Here is a 19,943-nt window from a genome sequence, read left to right on the forward strand (position 1 = left end):
ACTAATTTTTTTCTCTTTTCTCACAAAGCCATCCAAGTTTCATCAAGAAACTTCCTTTAAAAAATCAAAACCTAATGAGATATGGCACTTATTGCTCCAAAGCACAGCACAAAAAGCAAGGCAACAATAGACACCAGCTTTTCTGAATGGTGGCACTGTGGTTAGAATGCAGTATTGGAGACTAGCTATGCCCAGTGTCAGGAGTTCGATCCTGACTGAATGAAGGTTGACTCACGCTTCCATCCTTCTGAGGTTGGTAAAATGAGAACCCAGATTGTTGGAGGCAATAGGCTGACTCTGTAAATTGCTAAGAGAGGACTGTAAACATGGTGAAGCGGTATATACAAGTGCTATTGCTATTGCTGTTATTATAGCCTCATACCCATGAAGTACCAGCAGTTCCAGGCCTTGATGTTTGCAATCAGAGAGATCAACAAGGATCTTCTTCTCCTCCCAAACATCACATTTGGCTTCCAAATCTATGACAATCACCAGATTGAGACGAGGATTTATTTAACCAGTCTCTCCTTGCTCTCCACACGAGGCCAAATGATTCCAGGTTATACATGTGACAGGCAGGACACCCTGCTTTCTGTCATTGGAGGTCTCAACTCCAAATCCTCAAGGCAGATGACCTCCATCTTCAGCATCTTCAAGGTCCCACAGGTAAGGTGAATACAGTATATAGAGAAACAACAGAAGCACAGATATAAGCCAAAGATGAAATGTTGTTTGGGGGAGGGGGCTGGAGGAGAAGATCAAATCAGGCATATCCATCCTGCAGTTGAATTCATTGTTAGGTATTGATGTGTCAAGATATAACCCCCAAGATATAAATAATGAGATATGTCCTAAATGATGAAGTTCTCGAGATAATTCCTTTCTCATAGATTCTTCATAAAAGTGTAGCCACCTATTCAGTGCAGTAGATTCTTGATGGTTTGTTACCTTGACAAACCATGCAAATTTTGTAACTGATCTTGGAGTCTTAGTGGACAACCAGCTAAATATAAACAAACCATGTGCGGCGACAGCCAAAAAAATCCAATGCAGTAAATTGCATTAACTCAAACCAAGTGAGATATGAATACCACTCTATAAAGTACTAGTAAGACCATACCTAGAGCACTGCATCAAGTTTTGTCACCACACTATGGTTTAGGTTTAGGTTTATTGGATTTATATGCCGCCCCTCTCCGCAAACTCGGGGCGGCTCACAACAATAATAAAAAACAGTACAGTACACAATACCAAATCCAATGCCCACCCATCCAGATTCCAATTGAAATTAATAATCTCATAAAAAAACAGTATATATAAAAAACAGGCACACAGTCACTCAATCAACAAAACAACATGGGCAAGGGGGAGGTGTTTTAGTTCCCCCATGCCTGACGGCAAAGGTGGGTCTTAAGGAGTTTACGAAAGGCAGGGAGGGTGGGGGCAATCCTAATCAAAGGGGGGAGCTGGTTCCAGAGGGTCGGGGGCCCCACAGAGAAGGCTCTTCCCCTGGGTCCCGCCAGACGACATTGTTTAGTCGACGGGACCCGGAGAAGGCCAACTCTGTGGGACCTAACCGGTCGCTGGGATTCGTGCGGCAGGAGGCGGTCCCGAAGATATTCTGGTCCGGTGCCATGAAGGGCTTTATAGGTCATAACCAACACTTTGAATTGTGACCGGAAACTGATCGGCAGCCAATGCAGACTGCGGAGTGTTGGAGTGATATGGGCATACTTGGAGAAGCCCATAATTGCTCTCGCAGCTGCATTCTGCACGATCTGAAGTTTCCGAACACTTTTCAAAGGTAGCCCCATGTAGAGAGCGTTACAGTAGTCGAGCCTCGAGGTGATGAGGGCATGAGTGACTGTGAGCAATGACTCCCGGTCCAAATAGGGCCGCAACTGGCGCACCAGGCGAACCTGGGCAAACGCCCCCCTCGCCACAGCTGAAAGGTGTTTTTCTAATGTGAGCTGTGGATCGAGGAGGACGCCCAAGTTGCGGACCCTCTCTGAGGGGGTCAATAATTCCCCCCCCAGGGTAATGGACGGACAGATAGAATTGTCCTTGGGAGGCAAGACCCACAGCCACTCCGTCTTGTCTGGGTTGAGTTTGAGTTTGTTGACACCCATCCAGGCCCCAACAGCCTCCAGGCACCGGCACATCACTTCCACTGCTTCGTTGACTGGACATGGGGTGGAGATGTACAACTGGGTATCATCGGCATATTGATGATACCTCACCCCATGCCCTTGGATGATCTCACCCAGCGGTTTCATGTAGATATTAAATAGCAGGGGGGAGAGGACCGACCCCTGAGGCACCCCACAAGGGAGAAACCTCGGGGTCGACCTCTGACCCCCCACTAACACCGACTGCGACCGACCGGAGAGGTAGGAGGAGAACCACTGAAGAACAGTGCCTCCCACTCCCAACCCCTCCAGCCGGCGCAGAAGGATACCATGGTCGATGGTATCGAAAGCCGCTGAGAGGTCAAGGAGCACCAGGACAGAGGACAAGCCCCTGTCCCGGGCCCGCCAGAGATCATCCATCAACGCGACCAAAGCAGTTTCCGTGCTGTAGCCGGGCCTGAATCCAGACTGCTGAGGACCTAGATAATCGGCTTCATCCAAGGACCGCTGGAGTTGAAGTGCCACCACCTTCTCGACAACCTTCCCCATGAAGGGAAGGTTGGAGACTGGACGGTAGTTATTAAGCACGGCTGGGTCCAGGGAAGGCTTCTTGAGGAGGGGGCGCACAACCGCCTCCTTATAAAGTGGCGGAAAGGACCCCCTCCCCAAGGAGGCGTTGACAATCTCCTGGACCCAGCTCCGTGTCACCCCTCGACTGGCCGAAACCAGCCAAGAGGGACACGGATCCAGTAAACAGGTGGCGGAACTCACAGCTCCAATGGCCTTGTCCACTTCATCAGGTGTCACCAAGTCAAACTCCTCCCAGACAGATGGACAAAGACGTTTAGCCCCAGTCACCTCGACTGACTCATTGTCAGTCGACTCTGTTTCACAATTGGAGTCGAGGTCTGCTCGGATCCGGGCGATTTTATCAGCGAAAAACGTGTTAAAATCCTCGGCACTACTCTGCAAGGGCTCCCCAACTCCCCTCTGATTAAGAAGGGAGCGGGTTACCCTAAACAGAGCGGCCGGGCGGGATTCCGCTGATGCAATCAAGGCGGCATGATACGCGCATCTTGCCGCCTTGAGCGCCACTTTGTAAGTCTTAATATGAGCTCTTACAAGTGTTCGATCGGATTCGGACTTACTCTTCCTCCATCGCTTCTCCAGACGTCTCTTCTGGCGCTTCAACACCCGGAGCTCCTCGTTGAACCATGGAGCTCTACGGGGTCTAGTGCCGCGGAGAGGTCGCAACGGCGCAATCCGGTCAAGAGCCTCCCCTGCAGCCTTGTTCCAGGCCTCAGCAAGAGACTCTGCCGAAATGTGGACAAGTGTATCTGGAATAACCCCAAGCGCCATCTGGAAGCCTTCTGGATCCATCAGGCGTCTGGGGCGGAACCTCCTAATTGGTTCCGCCTCCCTGCGGGGAAGGATTGGAGCCAGGAAGTTAAGCCGCAGTAGGAAATGATCTGACCACGACAAAGGCAGCACTTCTAAGCCCCTTAATCTCAGATCATTACTCAGTTGCTCAGAGAGGAATATCATATCGGGTGCGTGCCCACCCTCGTGAGTCGGACCCTGAACTACTTGAGTCAGGTCCATGGCTGTCATGGTGGCCATGAACTCCTGTGCCAGTCCAGAGGAACCGCCGAGCGACGGCAGATTGAAGTCCCCCAGGACGATAAGTCCGGGGAACTCCACCGCCAGCCCGGCCACCTCCTCGAGCAGCACAGGCAGGGCTGTTGACACGCAGCTGGGAGGCAGGTACGTGAGTAACAAGCCCACCTGAACCCCTAAGTCCAACTTCACCAGGAGGGACTCGCAACCCGCAACCTCTGGAGCAATGAGCCTACGCAGGCCAAGACTCTCCCTGGCTATAATAGCCACTCCTCCCCCCCTTCCCTGGGGTCGAGGTTGGTGCCATACCCGAAACCCAGCTGGGCAAATTTCAGAGAGAGGAACTCCTCCCTCCGGGCCCAGCCAGGTTTCGGTCACACAAGCCAGGTCGGCCTCCTCATCCAGGATCAGATCCCGGATGAGGAGAGCTTTATTTACCACCGACCTGGCATTGAGTAGCAACAACTTGAGCCCAGGGCCAGAATTACACTCATCACCAGTGCTTTGAGTTAAGCTCATGGAGCCTGAAGAAGGGATCGCTACTAAGCAGCGATTCCTCCTTCCCCTGGAACGGCTAGCTCCATATCGCATCTATATATACATAAAAGAAGTTGTGACTCTAAACAAAGTGCAAAGGAGAGCAACCATGAGGATTAGGGGACTAAAGGCTCAAGTGTATGATGAATGGTTACAGGAAATGGGCATGACGAGTTCTCCCCTAGAGAAGAACCTGGGGAGATAAGATCGCAATCTACCAATATTTGAGGGGTTGCCCAGAGAGGAGGGGGTCAAGCTATTTTCCAAAGCACCTGAAGGCCAGACAAGGGACCAACGCTCTTCATTCTCTACATCAATGACCTTTGCGATTACATCACAAGCAACTGTGTCCTCTTCGCCGACGATGTAAAACTCTTCAACACCACCGATAACACAACTACTCTCCAAAAAGACCTTGACGCTTTTTCTGAGTGGTTTAACACATGGCAACTCCAAATCTCAACTAGCAAATGCTCTGTCCTACACATTGGGAAGAAGAATCTGAACTCCAAATACGAACTGAATAATCAAATTATCACAGATAATCCCCACTCAGTTAAAGACCTTGGTATACTAATAACAAAAGATTTAAGTGCTAAAGCCCACTGCTACAATATAGCCAAGAAGGCTTCAAGAGTTGTAAACCTAATCCTACGTAGCTTCTGCTCTGGCAATCTCACACTACTTACCAGAGCTTACAAAACTTTTGCCAGACCCATCCTCGAATAAAGCTCATCTGTTTGGAACCCATATCGCATCTCAGACATTAACACCCTTGAAAATGTCCAAAGATACTTCACCAGAAGAGCCCTTCACTCCTCCACTCGAAATAGAATACCCTATGAGACTAGACTTTCAATCCTGGGCCTAGAAAGTTTAGAACTAAGACGCCTTAAACAAGATCTAAGTATTGCCCACAAGATCATATGCTGCAACGTCCTGCCTGTCGGTGACTACATCAGCTTCAACCACAACAACACAAGAGCACACAGAAGATTTAAACTTAATATTAACCGCTCCAAACTTGACTGCAAAAAATATGACTTCAGTAACCGAGTTGTCGAAGCATGGAACTCATTACTGGACTCCATAGTGTCATCCCCAAACCCCCAACACTTTACCCTTAGATTATCTATGGTTGACCTATCCAGATTCCTAAGAGGTCAGTAAGGGGCAAGTACAAGTGCACTAGAGTGCCTTCCGTCCCCTGTCCTATTGCTCTCCTATATCTCCTATACCTTTCTTCTATTCCTATATCTCTTCTTCTATTCTTTCATTGATATGTTCTATTACTTTATCTTCTTTTCTATTATTTCTTGGATATATTTTACTATGAGTATCTCCTCTATAACCTTCATCATGTATTTTATTATGTGTATATAGATATGTACCCACTAAAACCCTCATTGTGTATTGGACAAAATAAATAAATAAAATAAATAAACATGGATGGAAACCTCGAAATAAGGAGGAACTTTCTGACAGTGAGAACAATCAACCAATGGAACAGAAGTTGCTTTTGAAAGTTATGGGAGCTTCATCACTGGAAGCTTTCAAGAAGAAATTGGACTGTTAGTGGTCAGAAATGGTGCACTTCCCGGTTAGACATGCCTGATGTCAGAGCGTTTGAAAAATAAAACTTTCGTTTCTTAGTAGGCATATCAATCTTAATTAATTAAGACAGCCAGCCATCTGCTGCCATGTCACGATTGTAAAAGTCCGTTTGAACTTTATCGTGGAGGTGATGGATTTAAGAGCCCCAAAACATTTATTCATAACAATATTTCTTTTATTATGAATGTAAAAATAAGCATTGTCTGAGTAGACAAAAGAACAAATACCTCACATCATGGAGTCTTAAGGCAGAGAAGGAGAACGGAGCAAGAAGGCGGAAATGACAAGGCAGGATGCTACATCAAAAATAGGAGAAGATTAATAAAGGCACACATATTAACTCTTTAATTACTAAATGTCTCTGGCTGGCAATATTCAGCGTGACAGGGTCTCCTGCTTGAGCAGGGGGTTGGACTAGATTAGATTAGAAGGTGCTTAAGTGCACTTTTGTGCCTACCGTCCCTGTCCTAATGTCTTTTTGTCTTTTCTATCTCTACTTTATACTTATATTATGTTAAACATACTACAATACTATATTTGTATGACAAACAAATAAAATAAATAAATAAATGACCTATAAGGACCTATAAGATTGTGATCTCGCTGTATAGAGCGCTGGTGAGACCACATTTGGAATACTGTGTTCAGTTCTGGAGACCTCACCTACAAAAAGATATTGATAAAATTGAATGGGTCCAAAGACAGGCTACAAAAATGGTGGAAGGTCTTAAGTATAAAATCTATCAGGAAAGACTTAATGAATACAATCTGTATAGTCTGGAGGACAGAAGGAAAAGGGGGGGACATGATCAAAACATTTAAATATGTTAAAGGGTTAAATAAGGTTCAGGAGGGAAGTGAACACAAGAACAAGGGGGCACAATCTGAGGTTAGTTGGAGGAAAGACTAGAAGTAACGTGAGAAAATATTATTTTACTGAAAGAGTAGTAGATGCTTGGAACAAACTTCCAGCAGACGTAGTTGGTAAATCCACAGTAACTGAATTTAAACATGCCTGGGACAAACATATATCCATCCTTAGATAAAATACAGGAAATAGTATAAGGGCAGACTAGATGGACCATGAGGTCTTTTTCTGCAGTCAATCTTCTATGTTTCTATGTACCTTCTAACTCTGTTAATCTGTATCTGGTGGATCTTCCTTAGAAGGGAAGAACTTAGTCTTGCCACTCAGAGCAAGTCAGGCTCCCTGGTGGGACAATAAACCACACAATGGTGATCCCTAAAAGCACCATAAAACATTTACTTTGTGTTTGAAAGAAGAATCTCACTTTCTTTAGCTCGGTGTTGGCTTTGAGTTCCCTCAGGGAGAGAGCAAAGTTTATCCTTCCTTCTTCCGGATTAATGCCAAGGAATTTCCTCAGAATGTGGGTATAGTCCAGCTGCTCCTGTATTTCCAGTGGAACTGGGTTGGGCTCTTGGTCTCTAAAGATGACAGTGGAGAACGCTTTATCTCATCCCTGGTGCCAATGCTCAAGGAGAAGGAGATCTGCTTGGCCTTCACTAAAACGTTGAAATCGGACTATCTTTCAAATACAATGCTCAGATTCCTTTGGCATTTAACATATTCCTTTCAAGGTGAAGTGATTGTTCTCTTTGGAGACTACAGAGCGATTGCAAGTTTGCAGACTGCTCTGTATTCTTATGAGCAATGGAAAAAAACATCATATGGCAAAGTTTGGATATTAACTTCCCATTGTGAACTTAGTGGAATGGGATCTCTAGATACACTGGAATATATGAGGCCCTTCCATGGGGCTTTGCATTTTAAGGACCACACTGGGGATGTCCCAGAATTCAACCATTTCCTCCTGTCTTTAGATCCCTTGAATTCACAGAGTGACATCTTTCTTCTGCAATGGTGGGAAAGGGTCTTTGACTGCAAGTTCTACAAACGAGGCAAAGTTTCTAAAGTGGAAGGCAACACATGCATGGGAAAGGAGAATTTACACAATCTGCCAGCATTTATATTTGAGACAAGCATGACAGGTGACAGTTACAATGTCTACAATGCCATTCATGCTCTGGCACATGCATTACATGCAACGTATGAATCAGGAAGACGGCCAGCCATGATGTGGGACGGAACGGGGATCTCAAATGTCCAATCAAGGAAGGTAATCTCTGGGACTTTTGATCCAGTCCATAGATCCTTAGAGCAGTGTTTCCCAACCAGTGTGCCGCGACACAGTCAGGTGTGCTGCGAAGAAGGAAGCTTAGTTTCTGGTCTCGCAACTTTTTGCTGAGAGTGCGAAGAGCAAAAAGTTGTGAGATTGGAAGCTGAGCTTCCTTCTTCGCGCCTTCCATGTTTTCCGGCAGCTGCAACGCCCCGCCCGGCTGGAGCTTCCCTGGCGGCGGTAGCAAGTGAGCTTTGGGGCCCGGGGGGAGGGCGGCGGCAGTAGGAGGGAGGCAGCAGCAGCGGCACCGGGCAGTAGCCGCCGGGCAGCGGCAGGGTGGTCGGCTGCAAGCCAGAACTGCAGGACAGAGGTGCAGACGGCGGCAGCCTGGAATGCACTACCTGACTGTGGTTTCTTCCCCAAACTCCAAAAATTTTAATCTGAGATTATCTACAGTTGTTCTCTCCCCATTTCTAAGAAATCTGTAAGCAGAATACATAAGAACACCACTATGCCTACCGTCCCTCTCCTGTTCTTCCATTGCCCTCTTTTATCATTACTTTTTATTTATTTTATGATTATACAAACTATTACTATCCCTTACAGGTTTAACAATAAAAAATGCATACATACATACATACATACATACATACATACATACATACATACATGCATACATACATACACACACATATACATGCATACATACATACATATTGTTGGCTTCAGTCCAGCTCCTGTGGCTGCTGATTTTGACAGAGGAGTGGGAGCCGTCTGTTACAGAAGACCAGTCTGGCTGGAGGGCGAATCAGACAGTGAACTAGAAGCAGAGACAGTGAGACAAATGGAGCAGGAAGGGACTGGAGAGACAGAGAGGGGAAGGGAGTCAGTCAGATCTCCAGCCAGAGGTTCACCTGAATCAGAAGGGGAAGAGTTAATGAACAACCCTATTCTGAATGCTCGGGTGCAGAGAATGCTGGGAAGACAAGAGCAGCTGCACAAATGCAGAAACAAATTATAGGTCACAGGTGATAAGACTTAATGATGCTGCTGCAACCTTGAAAAAGGGGAGGGTTGCAGTGATTTATGTGGGAGTCATTCAGCGTTGAAGAAAGTTTGATGAATGGTGGTTTGGTGTCTGCTGTGGATTTCTGGACATTTTGCCATTCAATTTGTGAGTTATTTCTGACAGATGTAAGCCTGAAAGGCTCCTGCACTGACTGGAGAAATTAACTCTGACCTATGGACTACTTAAACTAGCCTTGCTCTGAAACTCCGTGGTTTGCAGGTTTTTTGAATATAAAGAACACTCCTTGTTTGATTTTTACAAATCTCTGCGTGAGCATTAGATTAATTACTTTGTCCCTGGGTGGCTTGAGGCCAGGCAGAACACAATGGACAAACTGGAAGTTTGGAAACGCGCACTTCTGGTTAGTCCGTTTGGTGATTTTTTTTTCATCTCCAGGCATTAATGGGTCCCTACTGGTGCGGTCCAGTGTGCTGCATCAGTAGGAACTCACTGATGCAATTTTTGGTGATTCTCTCCCCCCCCCCCCTAGTTTCTCTGTGTCTGAAGAAGCCCTCCTGTATACCCTCATCTTAATGTTGACCTTTATTCTTCATCCAAAGCACAGCTGTCGAGCTCCTTTTCAGGAGACGGTGGGGAAAAAAATCACCAAATATCATCAGTGGGTTCCTATCGGTGCAGTTCTCTGGACCAAACTGGTAGGAACCCACCACTGCCTCTGGAGTTTAAGAAAGGCCTGTGTGCATGCATGGGGGGGGCAGCTTGGGGGATGCACATGTGTGAGGGGAGGAAAAGAGGGTGGGCACATGAACTCATGCTTTCATGCCCACACACCCTCTTTTGTCATGTGAGCCAAAAAAAGTTAGCCATCATTGGCATAGCATCTCCTGCTTGAGAAGGAGGTTGAATTAGATGACCTCCAAGGTCCAGATCTATTCTGATTTTCCAGCTCTGTTCTGATTTTCTAGATTAAACAGCAATTATTAAAACAATAATATGTAAATTACGTATATTTTTTAAAGAGGTAGATGACTGATGCCCCAATAAAATAATGAGCCTTGGGCCAAGCTTTGAAAGAAATACACTTATTTATTAGGAGCCTCATGTCAACATGTTCTAAGTGAAGCCAATTCTGACCTCCATTAAATCACACCCTGACTCTGACCCTGTTTCCCCTTCCCCTCAAGGTATATCATCAGTCACATTCCCCAACAAAGCAATTTCGCAGGTTGTAGACTCTCACCCTCTGGCCACTGTAGGTAGGTGTGGAGATGCCTTGACATAGAGATGGATGGAATGTGCTTTTGTTTTGAGTGTAGTGTGATTTCCTCACTGCAGCTGTGAGACTTGGTCCTCCATCCCCCTGCCTAAAGCAATTTGAATACAGGTCAGGATTTTAACATTTATACCTTTTTTAAAAGTAAGTAAATTTTATAAAAAAATAAGTAAATTTTATAAATAAATAAATACATTTTATAAATAAATAAATACATTTTATAAATAAATAAATATTTTATTTTCTATTATATTTTCTCATACCCGTAATATAACAAAAGTCAGACGTATACAAATGATAATTTTAAATAATGAATTATCTGAACGGTCTGACATTTGTAGAAGCATGCACTATATATTCAGTACATAAGGCTTTCCATCTTTGTATTCAACTGACCACTTAATATATTGAATTTAAAGTCGCCCTGAATCCTATGGGATTCGAAGGCATATAATTAAATTAGAAAATTAAATTAAATTAAAAAATTAAATTAAATTAGAAAATTAAATTAAATTAAAAAATTAAATTAAATTAAATTAAAAAATTAAATTAAAAAATTAAATTAAAAAAATAAATTAAAAAATTAAATAAAAATAAAATTAAATTAAATTAAGTTAAATTACATTAAGTTACATTACGTTAAACTAAACTAAACTAAACTAAACTAAACTAAACTAAACTAAACTAAACTAAACTAAACTAAACTAAACTAAACTAAACTAAACTAAACTAAACAATTAAATTAAATTAAATTAAATTAAATTAAATTAAATTAAATCTGTTAAGTGTACAATGGTCCAGATCGCCAGTTGTAGTTGATTGGTTGAGAGTGCCGGCTCCTGCATGAGGCAATCTATTTTATGATTGGTTGCTGGGTGAGGCAATCTATTTTATGATTGGTTGCTGCCTTCCTTTTTCTTCGGTGTGCTCTGTATGCGTTCATCTTATTTTACATCAATGATTGAAGGTCTCTTTTTCTTTCAGATCCTTTCCTATTTGAGGAACATCCAGTTCAACAACAGTGCCAGAGATGAAATCTCCTTCTCTGAAAATGGACTGGGATCTGCTTCTTATGATCTTCTCAACTGGATTTTCTTCCCTAATCAATCTTTTGTCCCCATGAAAGTTGGACAAATAGATCACAAAACTTTTCCAGATCAGGACTTCATGATTCACTCTGATGCAATTGTGTGGGCTACAAAGGTAAGTTGAAGGTTAATGTTGCAATTTTGTTAATAATAATAATAATAATAATAATAATAATAATAATAATAATAATAATAATTTATTGGATTTGTATGCCGCCTCTCTCTGCAGACTCGGGGCAGCTAACAACAATAATAAACACAACATGTACAATCAAATAATAAAAACAACTAAAAACCCCTATTATAAAACCAAACATACACACAAACATACCATGCATAACTTGCAATGGCCTAGGGGGAAGAGCTATCTCAACTCCCCCATGCCTGGCGGTATAAATTAGTCTTGAGTAGTTTACGAAAGACAGGAAGGGTGGGGGCAATTCTAATCTCCGGGGGGAGTTGGTTCCAGAGGACCGGGGCCACCACAGAGAAGGCTCTTCCCCTGGGGCCCGCCAAACGACATTGTTTAGTCAACGGGACCCGGAGAAGGCCAATTCTGTGGGACCTTATTGGTCGCTGGGATTCGTGAGGTGGCAGGCGGTTCCGGAGGTAATCTAGTCCATTGCCCTGTAGGGCTTTATAGGTCATAACCAACACTTTGAATTGTGACCGGAAACTGATTGGCAGCCAATGCAAGCCACGGAGTGTTGAAGAAACGTGGGCGAATCTTGGAAGCCCCACGCTGGCTCTCGCAGGTGCGTTCTGCACGATCTGAAATTTCCGAACACTTTTCAGAGGTAGCCCCATGTAGAGAGCATTGCAGTAATCAAACCTCGAGGTGATGAGGGCATGAGTGACTGTGAGCAATGACTCCCTCCTCGCCAGAGCCGAAAGATGATGTTCCAATGTCAGCTGTGGATCGAGGAGGACACCCAAGTTGCGAACCCTCTCTGAGGAGGTCAGTAGTTCCCCCCCCCCCAGGGTAATGGACGAACAGATGGAATTGTCCTTGGGAGGCAAGACCCACAGCCACTCTGTCTTGTCTGGGTTGAGTTTGAGTTTGTTGACACCCACCCAGGCGCCAACAGCCTCCAGGCACAGGCACATCACTTCCACTGCTTCATTGACTGGACATGGGGTGGAGATGTATAACTGGGTATCATCGGCGTATTGATGATACCTCACCCCGTGCCCTTGGATGATCTCACCCAGTGGTTTCATGTAGATATTGAATAGCAGGGGGGAGAGGACTGACCCCTGAGGCACCCCACAAGGGAGGGACCTAGGGGTCGACCTCTGACTGCCCACTAACACCAACTGCGACTGACCGGAGAGGTAGGAGGAGAACCACTGAAGAACAGTGCCTCCCACTCCCAACCCCTCCAGCCGGCGCAGAAGGATACCATGGTCGATGGTATCAATAGCCACTGAGAGGTCAAGAAGCACCAGGACAGAGGACAAGCCCCTGTCCCGGGCCCACCAGAGATCATCCATCAACGCGACCAAAGCAGTTTCCGTGCTGTAGCCGGGCCTGAATCCAGACTGCTGAGGACCTAGATAATCGGCTTCTTCCAAGGACCGCTGGAGTTGGAGCGCCACCACCTTCTCAACAACCTTCCCCATAAAGGGAAGGTTGAAGACTGGACAGTAGTTATTAAACACGGCTGGGTCCAAGGAAGGTTTCTTGAGGAGGGGGCGCACAAGTGCCTCCTTATAAAGGGCCGGAAAGGATCCCCTTCCCAAGGAGGCAGTGACAATCTCCTGGACCCAGCTCCATGTCACCTCTCGACTGGCCGAAACCAACCAAGAGGGACACGGATCCAGCAAACAGGTGGTGGAACTCACAGCTCCAATGGCCTTGTCCACTTCATCAGGTGTCACCAAGTCAAACTCCCCCCAGACTGATGGACAAAGACGTTCAGCCCCAGTCACCTCGACTGACTCATTGTCAGCCGATACTGCTATGCAATTGGAGTTGAGATCAGCCCGGATCCGAGCGACTTTATCAGTGAAAAACGAGTTAAATTCCTCGGCATTACCCTGTAAGGGCTCCCCAACTCCCCCCTGATTTAGAAGGGAGCGGGTCACCCTAAACAGGGCGGCCGGGCGGGATTCCGCTGATGCAATCAAGGCGGCATGATACGCACATCTTGCCACCTTGAGCGCCACTTTGTAGGTCTTAATAAAAGCTTTTACAAGTGTTCAGTCAGATTCAGACTTACTCTTCCTCCATCGCTTCTCTAGACGTCTCTTCTGGTGTTTCAACTCCTGGAGCTCCTTGTTGAACCATGGAGCTCTACGGGGTCTAGTGCCACAGAGAGGCCGCAAAGGCACAATTCGGTCAAGAGCCTCCGCTTCAGCCTTGTTCTAGGCCTCAGCATGAGACTCCACCGAGCTGTGGATGAGTGAATCTGGTAAAGCCCCAAGCACCCTCAGAAAGCCCTCAGGGTCCATCAGGCGTCTGGGGCAGAACTTCTTAATTGGTTCCGCCTCCCTGTGGGGGAGGATTGGAGCCAGGATATCAAGCCACAGTAGAAAATGGTCTGACCATGACAAAGGCAATGCTTCTAAGCCCCTTAGTCTCAGACCATTATTCAATTGCCCCGAGAGGAATATCATATCGGGTATTTGTCCACCCTCATGAGTAGAATCCTGAACTACTTGAGTCAGGTCCATGGCTGTCATGGTGGCCATGAACTCCTGTGCCAATCCAGAGGAACCGCCGAGTGACGGTAGATTGAAGTCCCCCAGGACAATAAGTCCGGGGAACTCCACCGCCAACCCGGGCACCTCCTGGAGCAGCACAGGCAGAGCTTTTGAGACGCAGCTGGGAGGCAGGTACGTGAGTAACAAGCCCACCTGAACCCCTGAATCCAACTTCACAAGGATGTTGCAAAGTTGTTGCATCGAGAATCACATTCACCCAAACCTGGAAGAAAGGGGAAAAAAACTCCAACTCAACAATTATAAAAAAAAAGGTGCTAGAATACACAGAGATGAGTAAATTAACAATGGAATTGAGAGAGAGAGTAAACAATGTATTATAAATACATTGGCTTGGTATGATTGGCTTGAAAGGGAAAGTAAAATTAATGTGTAAAGTAATATAAAATGATGTATCAAAATAAATCTAAATGCAAATAGATATAAAGTAATACACAACAAGTATAAAACTGTAAATAGAAATAAGAATGTTTAAGTTAAGAATAATATCCTTAGATATGGAAAATGTAGAATGAAGAAAATACATTTGATAGCAACAAACTGTATTAGTGAAATTATGTTGTGTCTTTTTAGTGTGGAAAAAATTCAATAAAAAGTATTTTAAAAAAGAAAGTCAATGTTGTCATTCTGTCAGGGTTCCAAGTAACAAACCCAGAACAATCAAAACTCCGCAGCCCAGGGTTTCCTCAAAGTATGAATTTATTAGGAATGTCATATTTGTAATACTGCTAAACAAAATAAGGGACAATGGATTTGCAGCTGGCTGAAGCGTAGACATCAGAGAGTTATTGTTAATGGCGAGTATTCTGAGCAGAGACAGGTTACAAGCGGTGTGCCACAAGGGTCTGTTCTGGGTCCTATGCTTTTTAATATGTTTGTGAGTGACATAGGGGAAGGTTTGGTAGGGAAGATTTGCGTATTTGCCGATGACTCTAAAGTGTGCAATAGGGTTGATATTCCTGGAGGCATCTGTAATATGGTAAATGATTTAGCTTTACTAGATAAATGGTCAAAGCAATGGAAACTGCAGTTTAATGTTTCCAAATGTAAAATAATTCACTTGGGGAAAAGGAATCCTCAATCTGAATAATGTATTGGCAGTTCTGTGTTAGCAAAAACTTCAGAAGGGAAGGATTTAGGGGTAGTGATTTCTGACAGTCTCAAAATGGGTAAACAGTGCATTCAGGCGGTAGGGAAAGCAAGTAGGATGCTTGACTGCATATCTAGAGGTATAACAAGCAGGAAGAGAGAGATTATGATCCCGATATATAGAGTGCTGGTGAGACCACATTTGGAATACTGTGTTCAGTTCTGGAGATCTCACCTACAAAAAGATATTGACAAAATTGAACCGGTCCAAAGATGGGCTACAAGAATGGTGGAAGGTCTTAAGCATAAAACGTATCAGGAAAGACTTAATGAACTCAATCTGTATAGTCTGGAGGACAGAAGGAAAAGGCGGGACATGATAGAAACATTTAAATATGTTAAAGGGTTAAATAAGGTCCAGGAGGGAAGTGTTTTTAATGGGAAAGTGAACACAAGAACAAGGGGACATAATCTGAAGTTAGTTGGGGGAAAGATCAAAAGTAACGTGAGAAAATATTATTTTACTGAAAGAGTAGCAGATCCTTGGAACAAAATTCCAGCAGACGTGGTTGGTAAATCCATAGTAACTGAATTTAAACATGCCTGGGATAAACATATATCCATCCTAAGATAAAATACAGAAAATAGTATAAGGGCAGACTAGATGGATCATGAGGTCTTTTTCTGCCATCGGTCTTCTATGTTTGTATGTTCTATGTTTCTATGTGGATATCAAAGATACGAAAAGTTAACATGGAAGACTATAAACTACAAGCCTTTGCGGATGACCTAGTATTTTTTGTAGAGGACCCACACAAAACAGGCCCAATCTTATTATTTATTTATTTGACTTCTATGCCGCCCAATTCCGAAGGACTCAATCTTGATTAATGAATTAGAAAAAAATATGGCTCAGTGGCAGGCCTTAAAATAAATAAAGAAAAAACTAAATTATTAAGAAAAAAACATAACATCCCAACAAGAAGAGAAATTGGAGAGAGAACTGGATGTATAAATAGTTTAAAAAAAAATCAAATACTTAAGTATCAACCTAACAAATAAATGCTCAAAATAAAAGAGAATAATTATCAAAAGCTGATTCCACAAATAGAATCTAGATAGATTTACAAGATTATTAGAAGTAGGGGTGGCCTTGGACTCCCCAACTGGAAACACTATCAAACAGTGGCAACTTTGGTATGGGTAAGAGATTGGGTAAATCTAAACAATACTCAACTCCTGACACTAGAAGGTCACAATTTATTAACTGGCTGGCACTCTTTCCTATGGAATAAAGAAAAAAAATCCTAAATATTAGGGAGACATTAATTATAACTTGGTTGGAGAAAAAAAATCCACTATATTAAAATTCCAAATTGGTTTTCAACAATGGAAGCAATGATTTATCCAAATACAATTGATATAAAGAAAAAGGTATAAGGAGATTTTAGATGGGAGTGGAAATCTTAAAAGTAGAGAAGAGCTGCGTGAACAAAACGGAATTATTGATTGGTGGCCATATGCAGTGGTGAGATGCTGCCAGAACGCCTAATTGCATGCAGCTCCATGGTTCTGGAATGCAAGTGCGGGATTGAGCTCAATTATGCTTCCTGCACTTGTGCTGGTAGCAAAATCGCGCACAGGGATGAGTGCATTTGGGTGAGTGTTTTTGCTTCCCAAGGAAGCAAAAAACATCACCGAATCACGGACGCAAAACATCCCCTTGACATGAAAAATAGCCAGAAAACATGGCAGGCATTTGTTGAAAAATATAAGAGTTTGTATGTGTTAGAAGAAATATCTATCTGGTTGAGTTCCAAGTGGGGAGAAATACACTGGAAACAGGGAGGCTGCTTGGAAAGATGGTTTACTGCAAAATAGGAGCAGATGAGTTTAAAATCCTGGGTAGCTGACCACATGGAGTGGAGAGTGAGTGCTATTTACACCCTCTCTTGGGCTTTGAACTTGAGCTTCCTGTTCCTGTGTCAAGGGCATGTATTTTTGTCTGTCAGATTCCCATGTGGAGTCATGCTTGTCCGAATCAGGTTTGTTTGAACCTTGGGCTGATGTAATAAGACGGCTTGATTATGCCATGTGATGAGCTCTGCCGATAGATAATTTCATTCTTCATGCTAACTTTCTACACGTTACACATTTGAGGTCTGATTTGTGGCAGGACCACAAAGAGAAAAAAACATTTTGCTGCCAATTCAGGATGCAGTTAGAACAAGCAACAGTGAGTGCGATGGATCATTCGCATGCAGTTGGATCCTCATGGTTCTTTGTTTAAAAAAAGTTATAGCTCAATCACACAAAGGTTTGAGGTTTTCTAAAATTCCAGTTCCAAATTCCAGCATCTAAGTGGTGTGTTGGGAATGCCACTGGCCTGAATCTCTCAAGAGCTTTTCCTGCTCCTGATAGACCCTGTTGAATAATTGCTTTTGGAGGCATTCTAAATGTGGAGATAAGAATATGTAAAAGAATAAATGAAGCATGTCCATTACTTAAGCCATCTCAAACATTACTCTTTCCTCTTTTAGAAGGTGCCCTTTGCCAGGTGTGGCATGAGGAGATGCCATCCAGGAGAGAGGAGAAGAGTTCCAGAGGGCAAGCCAGTTTGTTGCTACCAATGTGCCCTTTGCCCAGAAGGAACCATTTCTAACCAGACAGGTAGCACATACTTACAATGTACAACTTCCAGCATCTAGCAAGCCATCCAGTACATTAAAATGTTAATTTCTGTAATTTTAATAGGATTGACATGCTTAAAACATTCATAGTTCTCAGAAGATCCTCTCAGTTCATGGATCTAAAGTTTTTCAGGAGGCAACTGGATTTTCTTGGTTTTTTACTTTGAATATATTTCGCTTCTCATCCAAAAATCTTCTTCAGGTCTGATTGGATCATGCGGAATGGAAGGATTTATATACCTTGCAAACTGCTGGTAATTTTGCTAACTTTTAGATTTGCTTCCTTCCTGGAGGAGAAACAAAACATCTGCAAAGGAAAAAAAACACGAGAAAGTCCAGTTGCCTCTTGAAAAAGCACTTTTGGGACAATTGTGACTCAGATGATTGAGAATCTTTACAAACTTTTAGCCATGGATCTGAAGTGTTCTGCCCAAAAGGGCAACTTTTTCCTTTTCTCACTAACTTAAAGCAGGTGTCAAGGTTCCAAGTGATAAGAATATCAACATGAGCTGTTTCGAGAAGGGCAGCAGAGAAATCTAATAAATAAATAAATAATAAGTAAATAAATATAACATAATACAGACGGATAACAAAAAAAGAGAGTAGATTACAGTCTATTCAGTATTTACATTAGTTGTTCCCTCCCCCTATTAATTTTCCAATATCTTCTTGAGTTTTAATTTATTTATAATTTGTCCTTCATACTTTTAGCCTTTAATCTTGGTTCTCCTCTTTATCTAATTATATATTGTTCCAGGTTTCAAAATAAGGGTTTCCTGCTTGAGAAGTAGGTTGGACTTGAAGACCTTCATGGTCTCTTCCAACTGTGGTATTCCGTTATTCCTTGTCTTGGGCCATTTTGAATTTCTCATTATTTGTTGAATCGTCATTAAAAATATTTGCTTGTTTTGATCTTAGAGAAAGATTTTTGATTTTAGATGCAGTCCACTGTGACCTGTGTCCAGAAGACCAATATCCCAACAAGGGCAAGGACCAATGCATTGTCAAGAAGCTCCACTTCCTTTCCTATCAAGATACCCTGGGATACACTTTAGCTTCTTTAGCTGTTTCTCTCTCTGTAATCAGTCTGGCAACTCTAATTATTTTCCATAAACATCACAACACACCGATTGTTAAGGCCAACAACCGAGATCTTACCTATATCCTCCTGATCTCCCTCCTGCTCTGCTTCCTTTGTTCCTTCCTCTTCATTAGTCGACCCGGGAAGTTCACTTGTCTTTTACGACAAACAGCTTTTTCCATTCTGTTTTCCCTTGCAGTTTCTTCAGTATTAGCAAAAACTGTGATAGTGGTTCTAGCCTTCATGGCCACCAAGCCAGGAAACAGGACAAGGAAATTCTTAGGAAAACCACTGACCAACTCCATTGTCTTTGGATGTCCCCTGGTGCAGGCAGTACTATGTGCCACATGGGTAACAACCTCTCCACCATTTCCCAACTTGGATTTCCACTCATTGTTTGGTGAGATCATCTTAGAATGTAAGGAAGGTTCAGCTTTGATGTTTTATGCTGTCCTTGCCTACCTGGGTTTCCTGGCCTTGGTCAGTTTCACAGTAGCCTTTCTGGCTAGGAAATTGCCAGACAGTTTCAATGAAGCCAAGTTCATTACTTTTAGCATGCTGATTTTTTGCAGTGTTTGGATCACCTTTCTTCCCACTTACTTAAGCACCAAAGGGAAGTCCATGGTGGCTGTGGAAATCTTCTCCATTTTGGCCTCTGGGGCTGGTCTCTTGGTTTGCATCTTTTTCCCAAAATGTTATATTATCCTACTGAGACCCAATCTGAATTGTAAAGAGAATATAATGAGGCAAAAGAACCTGTGATTGAGGAATTGGAAACTTTGATTTTAGGACATTTTTGCTTTTGATCCAAAAGGAGACAAGGACTTATCAATTTGGAAATAATGTGATGTGATCACCAAGTATTTATTAATCAGTAACAATTGTCCAATTGTTATCCTTCATTAAGGCTAATTGTCCCAGAAAGTATCCTAG

The 19,943-nt window shown here is 43.4% G+C and overlaps 1 protein-coding gene across 1 annotated transcript; it reads left to right on the top strand.

Annotated features, from left to right (window-relative positions):
• The first annotated feature begins 384 nt into the window (after positions 1-384).
• Positions 385-19,772, top strand: LOC139155682 (vomeronasal type-2 receptor 26-like). The gene is made up of 6 exons (XM_070730926.1): positions 385-666; positions 7,199-8,035; positions 9,665-9,760; positions 11,323-11,541; positions 17,780-17,796; positions 18,848-19,772. Exons 1-6 carry the CDS (start codon positions 385-387, stop codon positions 19,770-19,772), a joined length of 2,376 nt encoding a protein of 791 aa, XP_070587027.1.
• Positions 19,773-19,943: the final 171 nt, after the last annotated feature.

Source organism: Erythrolamprus reginae, unplaced genomic scaffold (assembly GCF_031021105.1).
Source record: "Erythrolamprus reginae isolate rEryReg1 unplaced genomic scaffold, rEryReg1.hap1 H_45, whole genome shotgun sequence".
NCBI classification, from domain to species: Eukaryota; Metazoa; Chordata; class Lepidosauria; order Squamata; family Dipsadidae; genus Erythrolamprus; species Erythrolamprus reginae.

Coding starts and splice junctions, on each gene's coding strand:
- LOC139155682 (XM_070730926.1), top strand. CDS start 385: ATGAAGTACCAGCAGTTCCAGGCCTTGATGTTTGCAATCAGAGAGATC. Junction 667..7,198: donor GCATCTTCAAGGTCCCACAG/GTAAGGTGAATA, acceptor CACTTTCTTTAG/CTCGGTGTTGGCTTTGAGTT. Junction 9,761..11,322: donor CAGTTCTCTGGACCAAACTG/GTAGGAACCCAC, acceptor TTTTTCTTTCAG/ATCCTTTCCTATTTGAGGAA.